Source organism: Lissotriton helveticus, chromosome 1_2 (assembly GCF_964261635.1).
Source record: "Lissotriton helveticus chromosome 1_2, aLisHel1.1, whole genome shotgun sequence".
NCBI classification, from domain to species: Eukaryota; Metazoa; Chordata; class Amphibia; order Caudata; family Salamandridae; genus Lissotriton; species Lissotriton helveticus.
The window spans coordinates 268,873,503-268,895,739 of NC_136058.1; the positions used below are offsets into that span (position 1 = coordinate 268,873,503).

The following is a 22,237-nucleotide window of genomic DNA, read 5'->3' on the forward strand; positions in this document are numbered from 1 at the left end:
GGTTTCTTTTGATGCATTTTTCCTCCTCCAGGGGTGGCATTGACGTACAGAGAACAGGCATCAGTCTTGACAACATATTGTATTGTAATTGCATTTATGTCGCGCTTATTACCCCATAAGAGGTGTCGAAGCGCTTTTTCGGCAAGTAGCACGCTACTCCAGAACCCATAAAGGATTAGTATTGAATTAGTATAATGAAATATGAAAGTAATTTGAGTGGTGGATATTATGCAATCTCAGCGTAGTTGTAGGCCCTGGAGTGGGGTTGAGAGATGTATTTGGCTTTAGGTACTGATACGCTAGCAAAAAACAGACTGGAATCCCCCTCAAATGCCCGGAGGCGCACCAGGGTGGTCTGGTACAGTACAAAAATTCCACAGCATAACCTCTTTATGGATGGGCTCTAGAACTCAGTTTAGATTGGGATTACATCTGGGAACTGGGCATCTGGGAACTGTTCCAAAGCCAGAGAGCAAGGACACGACTTCAAATTCTCAATATTTATATTGTGGACCCAATGTCACTTCAGGGCAGGACTGATCTGATGTGGAGCCACACAAAGGCCACCTACCGGCTTACAAGGTTATTCCTGAAGAAAAATCTCTGGATCTAGTCTGGTGGTATTCAGGCGATGAGGAATCTGCAGTTAGAAGTATCCATCAGAAATGTACGTGTGTTCATTTTTCATGCAGGGGAAGAATGAACAAAGTGGTACTCAACCGAAAGAGTTAAAAAAACTGAATATACAAAGTTCTGATTGTAAAAAGATTATTATACAATAACAAGTTGGATGAGAAGATTTGTTTCTATACGTTCTTCTCATTCCACTTTGTCGGCACAGAGGTCCAAATGCGCCGTCATATCTATCCTTTTATATTTAGTTATGAAAATTCCTATACATTTTTGTCATTTCTTTTTTGGACCCATATTTTTCTGCTGTTAATTTCGGCTGTGCCAGGGTTTCTACTTTGATGGACTGGAACCATAGGCAAGCCAGATTTTCGGAACATTGAGAAGGCAGAATTTTACATTCCGTGAATCGGAGGAAGGATCCTTAACATGAGGGATGTCTAAGTAATACAGGAGGACTAGATCCATGCCCATTTTTTGGGATCTCTCTGGAATATGTTTTATGAGCAAAACATGTAAATTAAACTAATTTACATAAGTGATATCCCTGCAAATGTGGCACAGATATGTCCCCATACATCTACATAGGATACCCTTGATATAAATAGTGAAAACTCATGAAAAACTGCCAGGGCTCTGACCCTCTTGGAACAAAGCTGGATATCCTTGCAGATGGGGCCTTTAATGCATCATATTAATGAAATTGAAGACACACCAAGAAGAATGTAAAAAAGAAACCTTTTATTTTTCGAAGAGGGTTTAACATCAACATGCAGGTTCAGCATGAATAAAAAGTATTGCACCGCTATTATGTGGCAAAGGTTCAAGTTTCTAAAAACACGTAGCACATCCCACACTTTATTCACCTCCCTCCCCAGGCACAAAGTAATCGATGTGTAGCCTGGCAACGAGGAAAGAAAACTGCATCCGCCCACTCCTCCCCCGAGATATGTCACAGCATGAAAACGCACACACATCTGACAAGTCTTCTAAAAGTTCAGTCGATACACCCAGCAAGATAAAATCAGAGAAAAGACCTAACTTTTCTTCTCCCCAAACCAGCACAAAAACATGTATAAATCGCGTATCATTGTCTCTTGGACATGACGTGCTCAAGTAACTCTTTTCACGCGCCACCACAGAAACAACCACACTGCACAGGCACTGCAATGCACAAGGGCCACCTGGTGCACAGATCTGAAGGCTCTCAAGGTGCAAAAACCTAAAAAAAAAAAAAAAGTGCAATGCCAATAGTGTTGGCCCTTCTTTTCAATGCTATGGCGGACATTAGGATCATATTCCAACTCTGGCCAATGAAGGATCCAACAATGGTGGTCCATGGAGAGCTGTGCATGCAAGGGTGCAGATACCAGGACGCACTGAGTGGCAGCTTCAACAGGCGACTCCTTGAACTGGGCAGGCCCTGGTGTTTGTGGTCTGAGTCAAGACCCCTTTACAATCCTGGAACCGGAACAATAAAACTTGGACTGGCGCTGGATTGCGTGACACTGCCTGTGTGACCTCATTAATATGAAAAACAAGGGGACCAGACTCTTTCCACCAGTAGAAACCATCGCAGTTCACAAGTGTATTTACAGTAAACATCATCTGTCGCTTTTCGACATACTACTCGATGGTACAAAAAAAAAATCTAAATAAAATAACAAAAAAATATATACCGTTCAAGCATCCTAAAGGAATGCACTGGTTTGAATTATTTCTATTTACTAGGGCTATTAGGGATAGCACTCCTGCACACTCACAAAAAAACCTCACGCCAAAAAGGAATCGGGAAGATAAATTCAAGTTCTGATAAACAGACTGACTCCACTGTGTAAAATGTAAAGAGAGAGAATATTACCTACTTTCTCACTCCCCTGCTATTGTGTGTTCACTGGTGTCAGATGGATTGTAAAAAAAGGAGGTCATATATTGGAAATATTTCTATCCTGATTCCATATCTAATTTTCTCTACCATGTCACAGAGGCTTACTCACTAATGTGTACACTTTCCTGGAGGCAAAGAATCAGTGGGTAAGAAAATATCGTGTTATACTGTACAAGACCCCTAAAAGGAGTCTTGCCCAATGCTTTAACCAAGCTGTATGCATCACTTTTGGTTTTGGTGGAAGTTTCCGTGCTACGGATTAAGATCTATACCACAAATTGTTTAACTGATACTGTCAGGCCACTTCTTTCAGTTTATCACCTCTTCTACACTAGTAAGCATCGATGCAGTGCCATTTTCCTAAAAGTTATTATGCCCATCACTGTTTCTATTATTCACCCAATGCCAAGATACTGTTCTCAATTCTGTTGAGGCTTTGTTCCTGGTAGGGCCCTTCCTACAAAAAATGTCAAGATCTGATAAACAGGAAAAAAAAGGCTAACTTGAGAATCATATTGGATATTCCCATACCTTACATGCATGTTCAGTCTTCTCAAGCCCTAACGAGGAGACTTTTGCCCTCCCATTTCCTTGCAATCTTTCAACCAGTTAGGAGGAAAGAAAAAAGCAGTCAAGGATGGCCTTAAAGTCTTATGTACTTCAACAGAGTATGTTGCCCGCCTCTTGAAGCCCCGTGGACAGGCCTATCTAGATCAAAGCAAATGCAAACAAGAAGGGGGACACCCAGAACGACAAGACCACAAATTGTGGACTGGGCATTCTGTGGGCAGGTTTTACGACTTCTACCCTCAAGGGTCAATCAGTCTACAAAACCTTTTAACTTGAGGCTTTGGTCCAGAAAGATCATTTCATTTTCGGATGAGTTCATTTCATCCTAGCGACCTTTTGGGGCAATGCTACAACTTCCAGCCCACTTATCTTTTAATGCTATTCAACAAAGGCCCCATTGCTTAGCCAAAAGTCTAATTCTCTATGTTTGTTGATGTATAAAGATGAGAGGCTCAGTTCTAAGGCACCCATATCAAGGCATTAATGACAGGCAAAAAGTCAGATGAATCGAAGTCATGGGTTGTGTGGCATTCACCAACTGCATAAAACTGCAAAAATGATGTACTAAGAAGATAATGAATGCCTACCGGATCAAGTATGCCAAACAGGGGAAACTAGTTTGGTACTTTGTTGAAATTGTCTGGAGCCGAGATACAGTTCGAGTTTTTCTGAGCATGTCTCTTATTTGCGCTCACTCCCTCCGCTAGGCCCAGCCAACTGCTCCACTCCACCGAATTCCAGGCTTGGCTAGACATCCTTCCCCTGCCCGAGCTGCCTGCACCATTCCAATCTTGACTCTGGTGTGTGATGGCTCTCACACTTAAAGCCCCCAAATGCTTCTTCACCACCACCACCACCACCCACAGGTCCATTCTTGACTGCTCAATCACTTCTTTGAGATTCAGCTCCCCTTCCCTCCTGCTGCTCTAGACACAGGTGCCTCTCTGTCCCCCTCTTTGGCCCAGTCATCTGCTCTCCCATCCTCCTTGCCTCCATCTATCTGTTGTACATCTCCTCTAGCTGCCTGCTCTTCCGCTGCTCTAGCATAGGACTGCCTGCTCTTCCACTGCTCTAGCGTAGGACTGCCTGCTTTTCCACTCCTTTGGCCATGGGCAGCCTGTTCTTCTACTCTTCTGGTCTACAGCTGCCTGCTCTTCTACTGCTCAGGTCTACAGCTGCCTGCTCTTCCACTTCTCTGCCCTACAGCTGCCTGCTCTTCCACTTCTCTGCCCTGCAGCTGCCTGGTCTTCTACCCCTGTGGCCTCCAGCTGCCCGCTCTTCTACTGCTCTGGCCCTCAGCTGCCTGGTCTGGGTCAGAGCCGCCCACTCTGCTACTTCCTTTTCTTGACGGTGACTTCTATCCCAATCGTCTGGCACCTCCTTCTCAAGCCCACGTGTTGGTTTAAGTTCTTATTACTCTGGCTCAGCTTTCGGACTGCGTTTCCCTGGCTCGGTTGTCTACTCCCCCTTGTCCCTGGTCTCCCTCTCTTCCACTCCTCCGGCTCGGTTGTCTACTCTTCCTACCCTGACTGGGCTGTCTGCCCCCCCTCTCCTTGGCCGCCAAGTCTCTTAGCCTGCTTTCTCCTCCATTCTTCTAGTTCAGATGACAGATGTTGTGCGCCTTGGATAGCTGTGTGTCTGCTAACCCACTAGTAAGGCTCTTCTGTGACAGGCTATCCGCTCCTCAGGGTAGGAGCCCCCCCCCATGCCTTCCAGCTCTGGGACTGCGGCTCCTACTCTGAGTCAGTACACCCCCACACGTCTCGGATTCATGGGCTGGTTGGGCCTCGGGCTCTTGGCGGAAACCCATCTCCATTTCCTCATACTGGAGCACTCTTGCATCTCCCGCTTGAAGCCCCCTCTCCCATCCTGGTGCCTTTACTTATCGCTGTCCCACATTTCAAAACGCAGGTCTAAAAAGAAACAGTGGCACTGGCAACAAATTGTGATGGCAGAATTGGGAAGCACTGAAAGAGGAATAACAGCAGCAGAACAATGAAGGAAAGCAAGAAGCCCATCACTGCCTCAAGTAGGACGGTAGACCGACTTGGCAGCCGCTAGCCATATTTCATGTCTCTTTGGCATTGCTACTTTGTAATGACTATTAGTCTGAAGTATTAGGTGGTTCCCACTGACAATCTGATGCGTCCTAGCTCATCGTGAATGCGGTGGTGTATTATTTTTCAGTGGGCCATGACAAGGAGACTAACAGTTGTCCATATGCTCCCCCTGCAGCCCATGGTCTCGATAAGGGTGTCTGAGACGAGAGCTCAGTGGTTGATCTGCATAGTGGTGTAGTGTTGGTTAAAGTCGATAACTTACAAACTAGAGGCCAAAGGCTGATGCACAGCAAGAGGGATGCAGGGCAATGGGGAAGGGTTATAACTCTAACAGCTTCACGTTAACTTTGACCAGTCACTTCTGGGCAGTGTGGAGCCTGTTAAGAGTGTCATGTTGGCTTACCGAAAAACAAAATGTACAGTCCCTAAAATCATCATCAGCACACGCAGCCCTTGTGAAACTTATGGGTGCATTCGACTTGCTAAAGGATTTTTTTTAAACGCTTACAAAACAGGGATCCTGTCAAGCACAACACTACCCCAGCTAATCTGCCCTAGACTGCCACTTCCTCCAGGAGTGCTCTTGCAGGTGGCTTCTGTTCAATCACACTCAGAAACCAACACGTTCTCCAGATTCACAACGCACACACACTGACACACACACACGTAAACAAAAACTCGGTTGGATGTCGGTGGTAACAAAAGCAGCAAGTTGGTCCATCAGTGAAACCCAAGCTTACAGAATCAGTTACAGGATGGGAAAAAGGTTACAAACAGAAGACGAGGCTAGAAACTAAGATGGAATCATGGGGTAGGATCGGCCAATCAGAAATTACTTTACACGGTGGTGGTTGAAAGAGGCAGTTTGGATAGCAACAAAACATCCTGCCCTGTAGAAACATCACAGTGTTAATGTACAGACCCAATGATGTCCTTGTGGCTCAGCGAAAACCATCTTTTTTTATACATAAACAACGAGGAGCTTGCAGGCGACTACCCTATTTGTGTGAAAAGACATTTTATAAATGTGTGGCAAAAAATAACAGATATGCATCAATAAACTTAACTCAAGATTGTACCCCCTTCAGTAAGCAACTGCAAAACACATTTGAGGCGAAATCCGAGTAGGGTCTCAAGTGTGTGGCAAGAGGTTACAATGTCACCTCTGTATCTCTCTATGGGACCGCCATCTTTGGATTTGGCCACACAGTTTTTTGTTTCGAGACGAGTTCAACAAGATTGTATTTTGCATCATATGTAGGGTAAAAAAAAATATATTTATGAAGACTGTACTATCTACAGGATCCTGCGTGGAGCTAGCCACGATCAAGGATGGCAAATGTGCAGTACCACACCTATGGAAAAGTTGAAAGACAATGCTATGCGCCATCTAGGTTGCCAATCCATGCAGCGTGAACCACTGAATTCAGTAAGAGTTACGGGGAGGTGCTCATTCATATACCTGCAATGAGGGCAATCAGGTGATATGTGACCTTGGCACGAGATGCTGTAGAAAATGACCTTTAGCTCCTACCTAACCTCGCAGGTGATTGAAAACCATTGATGCAACGTAGGCCGTTTCCTGGCTCACATCGGTACGCCCTTCTCACTGCAGCCGAGCTGCATGGATTCACGACTGTGACATCAGACCTGGTTAGAGGGTGGCGGGCAGGCCACTCCATCAAAAGATGGCCAATGTCCCGTCTGAAATATTACTAGTGCATTGTAGTGTTTAAAAATGGCGGACAGGACATCCGCAACGTTTTGATGGAGTACTGTGTCCGCCAAACTCTGGGGTATCCAGACACTTTATTTATTGAATTAGAAGTTTTACAAAGGGTAAATGTTTAAGCTTACAGATGCAGAGCACCTGCCAGTCTTCGGAAATGAACAGTAAAATGAAAGCATAAAAGTAGGAAACCCATGCCATAAGGCACTTCCCGATGCCCACCTCTACCTCAGGGCGATAGGCCACAAACTTTGCAGATGACCCAAATAGACCCCCCCCTTTTTTTTAGTAAGTTAAGAGACATCAATCAAAGCAGGGATTTTTAAAGTGCTTTGCCATTCATCAGAGACCTCTTTGAAAATAAACCACGCGATAAAAGGTGTCCCTCCTATCAGTTCCCCATATAATTGAATCACACCAGTAGGCATTCTACAAAGTATATAGATTTTAATTTCAGCTACCAATTTTTGGCAAAGGAGATTGTCTAACAGTACTTGAAAAGCCTCCTAGGGCACTTCCAGCCACTCTGTCACACGTAGCAAGTGCCTGCCAGCACTTAGCCCGGGCATCATGTGACACGGGTGGTAAGTCCACTTGTGTGGCGAGGGATGCAGAGTGCCCACATGCCAAAAGTTCTCCTGAAGCTCTCAACCAATCTGAATCACAGATGCCAACCAAGCTCGTCTTCTACCTTTGGACATAAACAAACCAGCTGCAGTGCAGGACACATACCCGTTCCCAGCTTGGCACATTCAGATGTTGTACACTGCAGAATGAAGATCCCTATGGAGAGAATTGCAGTTTAAATTCATGGGATGTAGCGTGAGGAGACGGCTCATCTGCGATTGCAACAATTTATCGGTGCTAAGACCTAGTTTAAGACCTCATGAGCAATGACTGAAGCAAGAAAGAGGCATATGTATTTATGAAGGTATTAGGTAGTTCTGATGCTTGAGGCCAGCGGTGACACATCAGCGCCCCAGCGGTACTCCAGAGATTGAATGCTAGTGTCACTGTAGCCGACAGATCATTATACTGATGGACTAAGGAGCGGAGACTCCTGGAGACCACAAGGACGAGAAGTACAAGACCGCAGGGCAAATACTGTGCAGATGGCCCTCTTTGGATGCTGCTCTCCTTCCCGCAGTGCTTCGTTTCATTCTATCATCCATTGTAGCTAAGAAGTCCCAGAAGAAAACCTTTCAGAGTGCCTGTCCAACCAGGAAGCCTGAAGAATACCTATAGATTATAAAAAGCTGCATTTGTAGCCTTCCCCGAACACTCCATCACAGAAGCTATGGGGATGTTTTCTTGGACACCCCAGATCGAGAAGGCAGAAAGCCTCCCCTGGCAGCTAGTCGATGCTTTATGCGATCTTTAAGTGTTCCACTCTGTGCGGCATTCTCCAGGGCTCTTGCCTAGTCCAGGGAAATGGAAGTTCCTTTTGTGGATTCTAGAGCGGCAAGAGATTTGAAATGTGACTTCCGACACAGTAAGGTTAAGTGCTTCATCAGGCGCTTGTTCTGAATTCCATTTTTCAGTGTCTACTGAAATGTGCATGCCAGAACGATTGATACAAGGGAACCCTCCTAATTCATTAGTGGAGGCAAACATCTGAACGCCTACTTTCCCTCAGGGAGAAATCAACCCATATATTATTCTCTGGCACTGGATGGAAACCAACATAAACAAGTGATGGGAAGCACTTTCCATAGCTAGTCGGTTTACGGATTTTAGAACAGTCAATGACCTGACGATGAACATTGTATGGATACAGCTATGTTTCGGTGCAAAGCAATCTACAAGAAGGGCCTGCAAAAAAGGACAAAACCAAAAACGTGGCACCTTCTCAATACCTTAGCAGAGGAAGCAGATAGTGAATCTGCCATGCTCAAGACAGCAAATCTAGAGGGCAAGATGTGCTCGTATTAGTGTGGAGATAGGGCAACAGACTGCCTCCAAATCATCATGGTCAGGAAGAGCCTGCCAAAGCCATGCAGCTTGTCGAAGCAGGGGAAAGAGCGTAATAATATGAAGGAGGAGAATAATTTGAAAAAAGTGCATCCAGAGAAGACACATCAACAAGGGAATTTGTTTCTGGATCAGATATGAAATAATCCATACTTGCATGTAGGGAAAGCATACCCTCCATGGTTCTGATTCCAGAATACACTGACACAGAGGGTACCGGCCTATGGCAAGGAAGAAATTAGGTCAATGGTGCCAGACTAACAAACTTCTCGTTTTAAAGTCCAGTTCAAGCTGGTCATCACATTCGGATAGATGGCCAAGACTATGATATCAATTTTCTTAGGAGTATCTAGGCTTCGAAAAGCAGCATAGAGAGAGAGTTTTCATTGTGCTATACGAAGGGCTTGAAACGTGCCTCTATGTAAAGTGAGTTTTCCTTGGATGCTCTACAGGCCTTCCACTCCGAAAGTCCCCACAGGCAACAGAGTGTGGAAAAGAATCAAGTTTGTTTAGAGAGTCAGTTACCACGGTCATGAATAAGAATGCATAAGGCGATAAGGAATCTCAAAACACAGGTCGCAGATCAACTTTGAAATATGAGAGAAGACCACAAAAGGGAATGATTTATCAACCAGTGCAAAACGATTGATCATAACAAAAGTGCTTTTTTGAGGTGGAGGGGTGCAACATTCTGAAACTGAAAGCAATGCTGAATATATGTACAGAAAAAAGGGATGTTGTGTCGGTAAACGGGAGGCATATTGAATTCAGTGGCTACGAGGCATTTGTACAACTGAAACAACCAGCACACATACCCTCTCTAATCCTGTCTTTAAGATACCCTGTTCCTTATATACATTGAACACCAAGAACATCATGTTTAAAAAAAAATACAGACTTGGCAGCGGAACAAAGAAAGAAGCAGCATGAACACACAAAACCAAGGGAAAGATGTCCACAGGTGTTTATCATTTCTGATATAGTGTCAAACATGCAGTCTGTGGTTTTGTACCCAGAAACATCAGTCTGTGAAACCATGGCAGGCTGCTAGGTTTTTTTTAGTGCAACTGCTGGGGATAACACACAGTCTGATTTTGCAAGGACTCCAGTCTCTGTCACCTTCTCCAGAGACGCGTGGCCCTCTGGCAGCAGTGCAACCTGAAATGTCTGAGCACCTGTGGTACGTGCAAGGTCTTTTGCTGGTGGTGATCTGCTGGAATCCAAAGTGTCAGATGGCTTTGAAAGGCTGAAACACATTTCATTTTTGGGCACCACGGGACAGCTCTGCGACCAAGAGTTTACTGCCTTTGCGGAGTCGCAGCAAGTTGCACATGTTTTTAGCAGACTACTATAAAGGGCAGCTTTGGTGTCTTCTGCACCTGATTCAACCACACGTGCCTCTGGTCTTCTCGGCTGCGACTCTTTCTCTCGTTTACTGGACACATCATCTGTGGACAGTTCCTGCAACTTCTCTGAAGTCTCTTTAACAACTGTCACAATGAGTTTTACAGGGTTCAGTACACTCTTAGCCACATTAGCCAACTGAGAGACCAATGGGATTTTATCACAGAATAAAGTGGGGTTTGAGGTGGCAGTGTTTGCAGCAGCTGTATTAGTGTCTTCTTTATCTCTGCCTTTCAAAGTGCTATCTGCAAATGTCTGATGCTTTTCGGACAGGAGTGTACTGTCTGTGGGGCTTCTCTGTGGAGTGGGTTCCAGTATGTTTGTCAAGCACTGTGCTATGCAACGTTTTCCTGAAGGCAGAGGATCTTGCATTGCTTTGGTCACCTCGTGGTCTGTGTTTCCTAGCACAGATGAGCCGTTTTGAAAATCCACTGAGGAAGAGGATGAAGGGAGAAAAGAAGACACCATAGACTGTTCTTGCTCATGCATTTCCTTGTGGGCACATGCAGCGACGTTGGACTCTAGCAGGTCAACAGCTTCCCTGGCCAACACACCTAGATCATTTTGCATCCTGTCGCTACCGTCTCTAGGCTTGCATGTCAGAAGATCCTGATAGCGAACCAGATCCATTTGGCCACCAGCATTTCCATTCAACAACTTGTTTGCAGAACAATGGTCTTCCAGTTTTGTTACCCCTAGTCGACAGGTTTCAGGTATGTGGTGCTTTTCTGACATGCTTTCTAAAGATGCAGTTGTTTCTAAATGATCACAATTACCTGGAGGATTTATGAGATTGGGCAGCTGGCATGAGTGGGAAAGCAAAGAGTTATCTTCCAATCGCTCATCTGCTGTCTTCTGTGAGTTCCTCTTGCTTTTAGAATCTATGGACACAAAGAGATTATCATCTATGCTATTTTTGGATACCGCTGTACAAGAGATCTTGGTGTCTTCGTTGAAACCAGAATCAGAGCCCTGGTCAGCCTTGAAAGAAGACTTCTCCAACCTTCTTCCATCTTGGCTGTCTTCTGAACAATCATCGGTTTCATCTTCCGAAGAGTTCACTTCTCGGATGGCCTCTTGCTTCTGCAGCGACTCTCTTCTTTCCACCCTGTCCTGGCGGATGGCTCCAAGCTTCCTAGAAGACTGCTTTTGAAGTGCCGGTTTTTCACCAGGATCCGCTCTGATCCCAGTTGATTCATTTGCGGACTCCTGCAAGCTCTGTAAACTTGGGTCCCTCTGCAGCATTTCCTTTTTGAACTCCGAGTGAGAGATATCCAAGCTATGCTTGCGGGTGGTAGCTAGCTTCTTTTCGGAGGATGTAAGCGAGGAGGCTAGTTTCTCAGCAGACTGCACTCTCTTTAGCAGCGGGGATCTTGGTGGTTCAGAACTCTTGGGCCTTGAAATCTGTCTTGCAAGTGGTGGAGAGGAGTGCAGTTTGATTGGAAAGGACTGCATAAGGGCACAACTGCTCAGCGAGTGTCCAGGTAAAGGAGATGGAGAGCGTGGAGGAGAGGTGGACTGTGGCGTCGGAGAAGGAGTGTGAGCCAGTGGTGACAGAGGGATGTTGCCTGCCGATTTCCGCCTGGGAGATCTGTACTGTCTTTGCAGTTTCGGTGCCAGGCCATGCAAAGAGCTGGGACGGATGTGTCCTGAGCTGGCAGGAGAATTAGGGACACTGGAACTAGGAGAGCTGCTCTGTGAAGAATTTCCACCTGCTGGAAAAAAACATACATATTGTTAGTGAAAATAATGCTTTTCATAACCACTTAAGTACTATATGAAAGTCAGAGGGTCAAGGGTCGATCTGTACCATGTAAATTAAAACACAGAACGCTCAGCATTAGAATTCAAGAGTATAACATTAGCAGGCAAATTGCAGCATACCTATTAACCTAGTTTTGCAGTTTCATGTATGTTACAGAATCCTGCCATACCAGCGGCGGATTCACAATAATCTTTCACTGAGGTTTAGTTTAAAAAAAAAAAAAAAAGCCTAAAAGGTGTCGGTTCAATAGCATGTCACTAATTAGACCTCCTTAAAGGCTTTAACCTACATCCACACTTGGTTAAACTACATTTTAGTATTCTCTTGTAAGCTACTGCCTAGAAACAGCCAAGTCTGTAACCTCAGCAGAGCACAGGTTGTTTGGGAGGGTCATCTCCAATCTACAACAGTCAATTTGCTGAATTATAATTAGCAGCAGCACTTATAGGTCCTGACAAAAGCCGTGACATCTTTAACAAGGGTCAATAGGCTGAAACATGTAGACCTACCCAACTTGCAGGCATAAGTGATCCCTGCTGGTGCTCTGTTTTAAACCCTGGCCCCAGGACGTGTTAATAAAGGCAGATTACGGACCTGGTAGCCAGTTTTAAATTCACTTTCCTCACGATTATTTTTCTTTGCGCTGCGCCCTTTACCCAACTGAGTTTAGTACTTCTCATTGTTGGATTTAGTACATCCTACAACTAGGAATAAAACATCCCCGAGCTCCTCCCTCTCAGAGAGGGGGTTGTAGCCCGTGGCGGGACGAGGAGAATCCCAATGATGAGGCATGTCACCTATTGTGGGTGAGGGATTTCGTCCTAATAAAGGGACTCCCCCAGGGGCTTAAGAGACTCCACCTGGATGCGTTTACTTTTCTTTGTTCACTTGCTTAGACCCAAGGGTTCTATACTGTGTTTTTTTCATTGAGAGGAGAGCGAACCCTCTCTGGTCTTCAAATATTTTCTCCTCGGATCCTCCTTTCCTATTGTTGTGTGCGTATCAAGTATTTCTATACCTGATGACTCATTGCTAAAAGCAGATTCCGATCTGCAGGCATGAGCCACCACAGCTGCTGCCCTCTCCAAATCTTCTCAGAACCTGGCGGTAGGAAGCTGGCTCTTTATACCATATCCTGTCCACCCTTATAGGTGGACAGGAGCTTGCTCTAGCATTTCCAAGATGCTCTCTTAGGGGGTAGTGTGCTCGAGCAGCCTTAGGCTTATCAGAGAAGAGTGTTAGACATTTAATGCATACACACAGTCAACAAATGATACACACGACTCAATAAGCAGATCAATACCAATTTCTAAAGAGAACACGTATCTTTATATAACTTTAGGCACCAAGATCATCAAAATCAGGTAAGTAAGTTTCGAATTATGATGAAGTTTTACAATTTTTAAAAATGGACATGGTGTGATTTCTGAAGCAGTGATGTTATCCTATAGATGAAAGGCATACACTAAATACAGGAACTTCACAGCGACTTATGGGACCAATCTTATGGACTTAAGATAAGTATGGGGCAAGGTCCAAGCAGCACCAACAGGTCACCTCGGGCGGCACTTGGACGGCCAGGTGCAGAAGTGCTATTCAGCGTTGGGTGCCCAAATTTATCCTATGGGAAAAAAACATTTACTGCATAAGGTTCTTCGGAGCGACTTACGAGACCAATTTCCTGGGCGTATGGTGAGTATGGGGCAAGGTCTAAGGCCACATCGACAGGCTTTGAGGCATCTGGGTTACAGAGGTGGGATACAGCGTTGGGTGCCCCATTCACTACAATGGGGAAGGGTCAGGTTGCAAAAAGGATGCAAGCTGGGACTGGGTGACCAGTCAGGCTGAACCAACAAGGGAGTTCAGGTCTCACGATGCTCAGGGACGTGGGGACACCTGCGGTCCTCTTTTCCTAGGGCCAGGGGCTCTGAGGCATCAGGTTTTCATTAAAAGAGAAATTCGCAGTAGAGAGGGGCCAGAACAAAGAGGCAGCAGGTGGCGTCGGTGAGTCCACTGTGGGCAAACCCAAGGGTGGTTTTGTCTCTAGAGGGTCAGGAGACCACGCTGGCACCCTTGGCCTACTTTAAATCAGGCTATGGGGCATGGGTACAGTGGTGCTTTAAGATATTGGTCCGGAGTACTCTCAGTTCTTTTGGATTGCCTCCAGGATGCAGGGAAGCAGATCCGCTACTCCACAGGAGTTCATGGGTCTTTACTGAAGGCAGACAGTCCTCCCAGGCTTTTGGAGGCACAGGACGAGATGAGTTTAGCCCAATCTGGCAGGAACAGAAGAAGGCTGGAAGGGTTGGTGCCAAGCCAGTTGCTTCTTCCCCAATCCTTGCTTATCACGGTTCTTCGGAGTCCTCCTTCTTAGGTCAGCAGGAATCTCATTTTCTGTTGCTAGGGGCTCCCCTAAATACTAGATTTAGGGGTGTTAGGGGAGTGTATGGTAGTAGCCAACAGGCTACTTACCCTGGGGTCATTATGCCCCTATATGACCACTTCCTGTAGGAAGTTGGCATAACTCTGTCCCAGAGTTCCTAATTCTGTCATCCCCAAGATGGTAGACTTTTAAATATCTTGTATCCACATCAGGTAGCCCTCCTTAGGGGTGGAACTAGCCAGAGGGTGGACGTGCCTCTCTGACTACTGATTTTCCAGCCTGCCCACATGCCAAATGGGCACTGACCAGGGAGGTTGGCATCCCCTCACCTCTGAGCGAAGCCAGTTTTGCATACTAAAGGCGGTGGACTCTTTAGAGCTCCCTGCCGTGGAATGCTAATTTACAGGTCATTCTGTTGGAAGGGGTGTAAACACCTCCTGCAAGAGCAGGCTTTGTTTCTGACCTCCTGAGGGCACAGACCCTCACCCCTGGGGGGCAGAAACCTGTCTATGGTGGGAGGTTGGTCAGAACCAGTCAGCAAGCACACCAGTAGTTGGTAGATTTTTGGGGGGTACCTCTAAGGTGCCCTCTGGGTGCATGCATTAATAAATCCATCACTGGAATCAGTGTGAGTTTATAATACAATATTTTTGATACCATCTTTGATTTCAGTGAAGCCATCATGTAGCTGGGGTACTCGTTTTTGACCAGCGCAGCAATTGCTTCCCTGGTCACTTGTACTGGCAGCATTTGAACTGGCCAGCACAGGGACACATCTGCTCATGCGGTTACGCCCACACATGTAGTATATTGCACCCTGCCTTAGGGCTGTAAGATCAGTTGTATGGGTGACTTACCTATATTGCATGCAGTGTCTGCAGGTATGGCATACAGAGCTGTGTGCCTTGTTGTGTTTTAACTTTTGTCTGCACCAAGACTGGCAGTCGGCCTGGGTTTGGTGAGGGGTCCCTTACGGTGGCACAATTCATGCAGCAGCCTTTAGGGACCCCTCTTTAGTACTTCATGCCCAAAGTACCGGTGTGGGTGACCATGCCAAAAAGGGGCACTTTCATACACTGAACTTCTATGATCCCTCAAGAGGCAGGTACTTTTCCTGATGGCCAAACTGAACACTCTTGTAGCCAAAGCTTTTCCCTCCAAAACGGAAGCAACCAAATTAGGATCACCTGCCACCGATTTTCACATAAATGCATCGTCCATTTGCATAAATGCTTCCGGTGATTTTAAATTCTGTGTCCATCTGATCCCACAATGGTGCCTTCATAGAAGGCCAACAAAATAAGAGCTGGGAAAGTAGTAGAACCAAGTAGACAGACGTGGAAAGAGACAGTGAAACTGATTCCATCATTAAAATCAGTGCTAATCTATTTGCAGCACATCAAAAACCATTTAGGCCATGTCTTTAAGAAGCCCTCGATCTCAATACGTCATGACAACCAATAATAATAATAATAATAATATGGTTGGTGGAGGGAAAACCAATGACAACCAATGTCTATAAAATTGAGGGATGAGATTCTCATCTACAGTACTCAGTATGTCCTGTAACTACTAGCAATTTTGCTATCTTACCTAGAAGGGAGGTTTCCAAACTTCCAGGGAGAACTTGTCAATCTACTATTTAAACAAACAAGGGGGCGCAAATATACTGCTTCTATTCCAAGAAGCTCAAATTCAATCACAATAAGTAATTAACAACTTAATGATCTTCTCAACTGTGGTGAAAGTTCAATGGGTGGGTGGATGCCATCTGCAGATCCAAAAACAACTGCCATGAGGGAGATTGATACCAAACAGCTAGGAGTGGTACTCATGCAGTATGCTGAGTCCGAACTGGATCGTTTCAAGAACCTAAACCACAAGAAATCCCAATATTGTGCCAACAGATAAGGGTAAGCAGAGACAAGAGGAGCAAACCCCTTTATAGGATGTGGTGTGGAATGGTTGCTTACTCCTTTAGACACCTTCTAATAGGCCAGAAGATAATTACCAAAATGAACAAGTTACTTACCTTTGGTAACGATGTATCTGTAAGAGACATACATTAGTTATAGATTATAGTGGAGTGGTGTGGCTCACTGGTTAGAGGCGGCAGACCCGGGAGCAGAAGTCGGCCCGGGACCAGGGTTCAATTCCCGACGCGGCAGAATCGTGGACCAGGGTCAGCGGACTCGACAATTCTCGCCTCGGTGCCTACTCTAACCTGGGGTCCCACTCGGCAACTCTGGGCATTAGCTTGCCTAATCTCCACAACGGCCCCATCAACGCCGGGGATGCCTGGCTCCACCTTGGGGATTCCCAGTAGGGACCATCCCACAGGGAAAGCCAGGACGGGTTCCCCAGCGGTATACAGCGCCGGGACGCCCCTTTGCTGGGGCAGCTGTGCGCTTTACAAGTATACGACATTTAACATTTAACATTCCTTACCTTAGAATTAACCCCAGGCGTCAGAGTTGATCTGGAGAATTTTTCTGTAGCAGTACCCCTGCATGTCCGTAGGTGGCATCGGTTGACTCCGCGTCACGCTGTGGTGACGCTGTGTTGTCTACTTAGACACCGTCCCTGCGTGCTGACATCAGTTCTGACACGACTTTCAACCCCAGAAGCTCGGAGCACTGACCACTGATGCACAAAACCAGGGCCCTCGAAGGGAGTTCCTACCCTAGAAGTCAGTTCGCAGAACGGGGAGGAAGAATGGAGCGGTAAGGAATCTATAACTAATTTATGTCTCTTACAAATACATCATTATCAAAGGTAAGTAACTTGTTCATCTGAAAGAGACCATTAGTTATAGATTCCTTACATTAGAATAGATACCCCAGCAATGCCAACCCCGGAGGTGAGTCTGCAAACTAAGTTCACACCAGAAAGTCCTGGAGAACAAAACAGGCAAAAAAGCGGTCTCATCGGACTTGGTTATCCAGGCAGTACTGTTTTGTGAATGTGTGCAGGGATGCCCACGTGGCTGCCTGGTAGATGTCCAACAACGGAACTCCACGTCCCAAAGCAGTAGAGGTGGCTGCCGCCCTGGTAGAGTGGGAGTGCAGTCTACTGGAGGTTCCTTTTTCACCAAAAAATAGCAGATTTTGATGCCTCGGACAACCCATTGAGAGCTGGTACGTTTGTGAACGGCCCAACCTTTCCTGGCACCCACATAACCCACGAAGAGTTGATAGTCCACCCGGAAATGATTAGTGCGGTCATGGTAGAAGGACAGCACATGTTTTGGGTCCAGACGGTGGAGTCGCTCCTCCTCTTTGGAAGGGTGTGGAGGCAGGAAGAAGGTGGCCAATGTGATGGTCTGTCCTATGTGGAAAGAAGCAACCACTTTGGGCAGAAAAGAGGGCCTAGTGCGAAGGACCACTTTGTAAGGATGAACTGCAAGAAAAGGAGGTTTGGAGAAAGAGCCTGAACTTCACTCACCGTGCGAGAAGATGTGATGGTTAGCAGGAAAATGGTCTTCAAGGTAAGAAGACGAAGAGGACAATTATGTAGTGGCTCGAAGGGAGCACACATAAGGAAAGTAAGAACAAGATTCAAGTCCCACTGGCGCATTACGAAAGGAGAGGGAAGAAAGAGCGGAGTAATGCCCTTTAGAAATCTACTTACAATCGGAGACTTGAAAAGAGAAGGCTGATCAGGAAGGTGCAGAAAGGCAGAGATGGCCGAAAGGTAGCCTTTAAGAGTATCCAGAGAAGAGCCCTGCTGGGCCAAAGATAGAATGAGGAAGAGAACCTCTGAAAGAGGGGCAGAAAGGGGATCCACAGCTTTTTCTGTGCACCATGTCACAAATGTATTCCATCTACAGGCGTATACCATTTTAGTGGAGGGATGCCTGGCTGCCAAGATGACATTACAGACTTCGGGAGGAAGGTGTCAACTGCTGCAGCTCAATCTCCACGCAAGCAGGTGGAGGCTGTACAGGTTCGGGTGGAGGACCGTAACCTGCTGCTGCAATAAAAGATCCTCCCAAAGTGGCAGTTGGATCGGAGGACCAATGGCCGTGCTCAAGAGCTCGGAGTACCAGACTCTTCGTGCCCAGTCTGGAGGCACAAGAATAACTTGGGCCCAGTCGCGCTTGATCTTCTTTAGCACTCTGGGCAGAAGTGGTACAGGCGGAAAGGCGTACAGGAGGCCGAAATTCCACGCCTGACAAAAAGCGTCGCCTTGGTAACTCCAACGCGCAGAACTGCTGACATTGCGCGTTATCTTCGGTGGCGAACAGATCTAACCAAGGCTCTCCCCACTGCCGAAAGAGATCTTGCACCACTCCTTAGTAAAGATGCCATTTGTGATCCATTGTGCACCGGTGGCTGAGTTTGTCCGCCCTGGCGTTCAGGGATCTTGCCAGGTGTTGAACCACCAGGGATATGCCTTGATGTTCTAGCCAAGTCCAAAGACGAAGAGCCTCTAGACATAGGGTCCACGTCCCCAACTGCCCTGCTTGTTGCAGTACCACATGGCAGTGGTTTTGTTCGTGGACACCTGCACTAGCCTTCCCTGGATGGAGGGTAGAAAGGCTTTCAATGCCAAACAGATCACTCAAAGGTCCAACAGGTTGATGTGGAGTCTAGATTCTGCCAGAGACCAGAGTTCTCTAATCTCCACCGCTCCCAGATGGTCACCCCATCCCAGGAGTGACGCATCTGTCACTACTGTCAGATCTGATTAGGGAAGAGAGAGAGGCCTGCCGCTAAACCAACTGCTGTTCGTTAACCACCACTGCAAATCTTTCGCAGTTCCAGCCGAGATCTGGACCACGTCAGAGAGATTCCCCCGATGTGAGACCCACTGGAAATTCAGGCCCACTGCAGAGCATGCCTATGCCAATGGGCATGTATCACCAGCAGGAGGCCATGAGGCCCAGCAGCCTCAGAGTCAGTCTAACCGAAATCTAGGTTGAAACATTGCTATCAAAGTCTTATGTTCTAGACTGGTCGTTAGGGAGGACAGGCCAGAAAATGCACTTTGTACAGAACAGCTTAAATTAAATGGAGTCTCTGAGAGGGAGCCAGGTGTGACTTTGACACATTGAGACTGAACCCCAGCGAATGCAGGAGGTCTGTCGTAGTCTGGAGGTGGGAGACAACAGCCTGTGGCGAGCCCACCTTCAACAGCTAGTCATCGAGATGGGGAAGCTGCAATCACTGCCATCACCTTGGTGAAAACCTAATGGCTGCTGTTAAGGCCAAAAGGGAGCACAGCGAACTGGAAGTGCTCATGGCGCACACTAAACTGCAGTTAACGCCTGTGGGCTGGCAGGATGGGAATGTGGAAAAATGTGCCCTGCAAGTCAAACGCTATCATCCAGTCTCACGGGTCCAGGGCAGGCAGTACCTGAGCTAGAGTGAGCATTCTTAACTTCTTCCTGAGGTAAATGTAAATAAATGTAAATCCAGTATTTGTAAAGCACGAACAATTGCCTGAGGCCGTCAAGGCGCTGGGAGCCGCCAGGATGATTAAGCGAGCTATTGCCCAGAGTCACATGGTGCTGAGCTGACTTGCAGCCGGTGCCAAAGATCGAACTGTGAGCCCCCGTGCTCCGGAGCCAGAAGCCCTGGCCGCTGCGCCACACCTCAAGAAGTTGAGAGACCACAGGTCCGTCCTTCCTCGGTACCAGAAAGTAACAGGAATAAGAACTACGACTCACTTCTGGTGGCTGCACTCTCTCAATGGCTCCTTTGCCCAAAAGAGCAGTCATTTTCTGGTGGAGAAGAGATAGCGGTCCTCGGTCAGCCTGTCGTAAGTCAGTATCTTGGAGGGAGGGGTAATCTTTAAGGGGAGGGTGTATCCTTTTTGGACAATCTTTGCGGGGATGGCGAATCCAGCCACCCACTGGGTGCTCATGATGGTAAGTGGACAGACTAGGAGGGCTTGGAGGCTGAGGTTGATTGGGGGCCTGTGGACTGATTTGACCGCTGGCCACTCGGCCCATGCAGAGGCTGGAACGCTTGGGCAACACTATGGCAGAACGGGTAAAGATGTGGCTGAATGCCCCTTCCGTGGCCACAAAAGGAGCAACAAGAGGATTGAGGGTGAACAGGGGCTATGGCAAGGCACAAGGACCTGGCCGTAGCCCTATTGTCCTTAAAGCGCTCCAGCGCCAAATCACCTTGTCTCCGAAGAGAAAGGAGCCATCCAAGGGCATGCCCATAAGAGAGGATTGGACATCCCCGAAATGCCAGTCGTTCTCACCCAGGCCACCATCGACGAAACCGATCTGCCCAGTGAATCGGTAAGGTTCAGTCCACAGCGTATTGCGAAGTTTGCTGCATCTCTCTCTACGGCAACAAAGTGAGAAAGTACGATCTGTGGGTCCTCCGGGACCGATTACAGCACCTGCACAATGTAATCCACAGGGTGTGGGAATAGTGGCCCAAAAGGCAAGTGGTGTTCACAGAATGCAATGCCAGGCTGGCGAAAGAGAATATCTTTTCCCCCAGAGCGTCCAATCTCTTCTCTGTCCAGGGGTGCAGCAGGGACTGTGCTAGGATTTACATGGCAGGTAGAGGATTTGACCACCAAGCTCCCTAGGGTAGGGTGAGGAAGTTTGGGTCGACTGGAGTCGGCGGTGGCGGCAGGCAATCATCCTATTCACAGGAGGCCCTGTGTTGGGATTGGACCAAGTTCCAAAGTAGGACGTCAATGCAGGCTTTGTTGAGTGGGAGTAGCAGTTCGGAGGGGAACACTCCTGGTTGCACCTCTGTTAATACATTTGTCTTGACTGCCACTGAGGGTAGACTAAGTTCAAGGCCCTCACCCACTCATCGCAACGCAACAGCAAAGGACACTCCCTCCTCTGTAGCCACCGTAGGGGAAAAAGTGTCCAAGCCACTGCCTTCACCCAAATCTTCACACCAGTCTATACTGCCTCCACCATACAGCTGGTATTCCTTAGGGTCCAGCGACCCCTCTCGATGCGAGTCCAAGACTGTAAGATTAGGTGCAAGTTGGCACTGAGGCCGGCGTCAGACAATGCCCCTCCGCTTCTATGTTGGTGATGAGAATAGGGACCGGTGCCGGGGAAGGCTGACATGGCATGACCCATGCTGATCGGATCAATGGGTCCAGTCTGCCGCCGGAGTCACCATCTTGGATCCAGTAGGAGCGCCCTCTGGACCTGTGGGGCACAAAGGCGCGCCGGATGGAATGGGTCGCACAAATAGAAGGTGCATAGCCGCATAAAACTCCTCTATTTGAGCGGGGTCGCTCCGGCTCCCAGAGAAGCGGGACGCCCGGAGTTGGCCTAGGCGCTGGCTCAACAGCCAGGCCTCGAGGGATGATTCCTAGTCTCATTGGCCGACAGATGAGGCAAAGTCAACACCACTTAGACTTCTTGCTTTTCTTCTTCTAGTGGGACTTACCCAAACGGATCGATGACATGAAGTGCAACAACTACCCCGGGCTTTGCGACTGCTTCCTGGACCTTCCTCGCAATCGTCACGGCATCGCATGTCGAACTGCCAGGAGCTTGAGGGAACGCTTCCTCAAGGTCTTCGGGTGCATGGGGCGGCAGTCGGAACATGCCTTCCGGTCATGTTCACGCTCGAGGCACCACAAGCCAACAAGGTGCAGGTCCGTCACAGACATTTGTTGGTGACAGGCGCTACAGAACTTGAAGCCAGCCTTCTTGGAGAATATTTCTGGCACGCCAGGAAGTAAGACCCCAAAAGACTTGTTGAAAAATGTTGAAAAACCATAGTCAAAAGATGACTGAGGGGTTGCTCTTAAAGGATTTGCACTGATTGGCGCAAAAAGAAAAGAACGGATGGCTGCGTGGTGCCCATATAGGCACCGCAACGAATAGTTTTCTTAC

General features: G+C 47.3%; 1 protein-coding gene across 4 annotated transcripts in view; it reads right to left on the reverse strand.

Moving 5' to 3' along the window:
* Nucleotides 1–1,356: 1,356 nt before the first annotated feature.
* The window catches only part of MAST2 (microtubule associated serine/threonine kinase 2), a 1,587,681-nt gene continuing 1,566,800 nt past the window's right edge, over nt 1,357–22,237 (reverse strand). For all 4 annotated transcript variants that reach the window (XM_078671709.1, XM_078671708.1, XM_078671710.1 and 1 more), the window contains one exon: nt 1,357–11,967. In XM_078671709.1, coding sequence (XP_078527835.1) covers nt 9,896–11,967 — 2,072 coding nt within the window. In that variant the 3' untranslated portion in view covers nt 1,357–9,895. The remainder of the gene's footprint in view (nt 11,968–22,237) is intronic.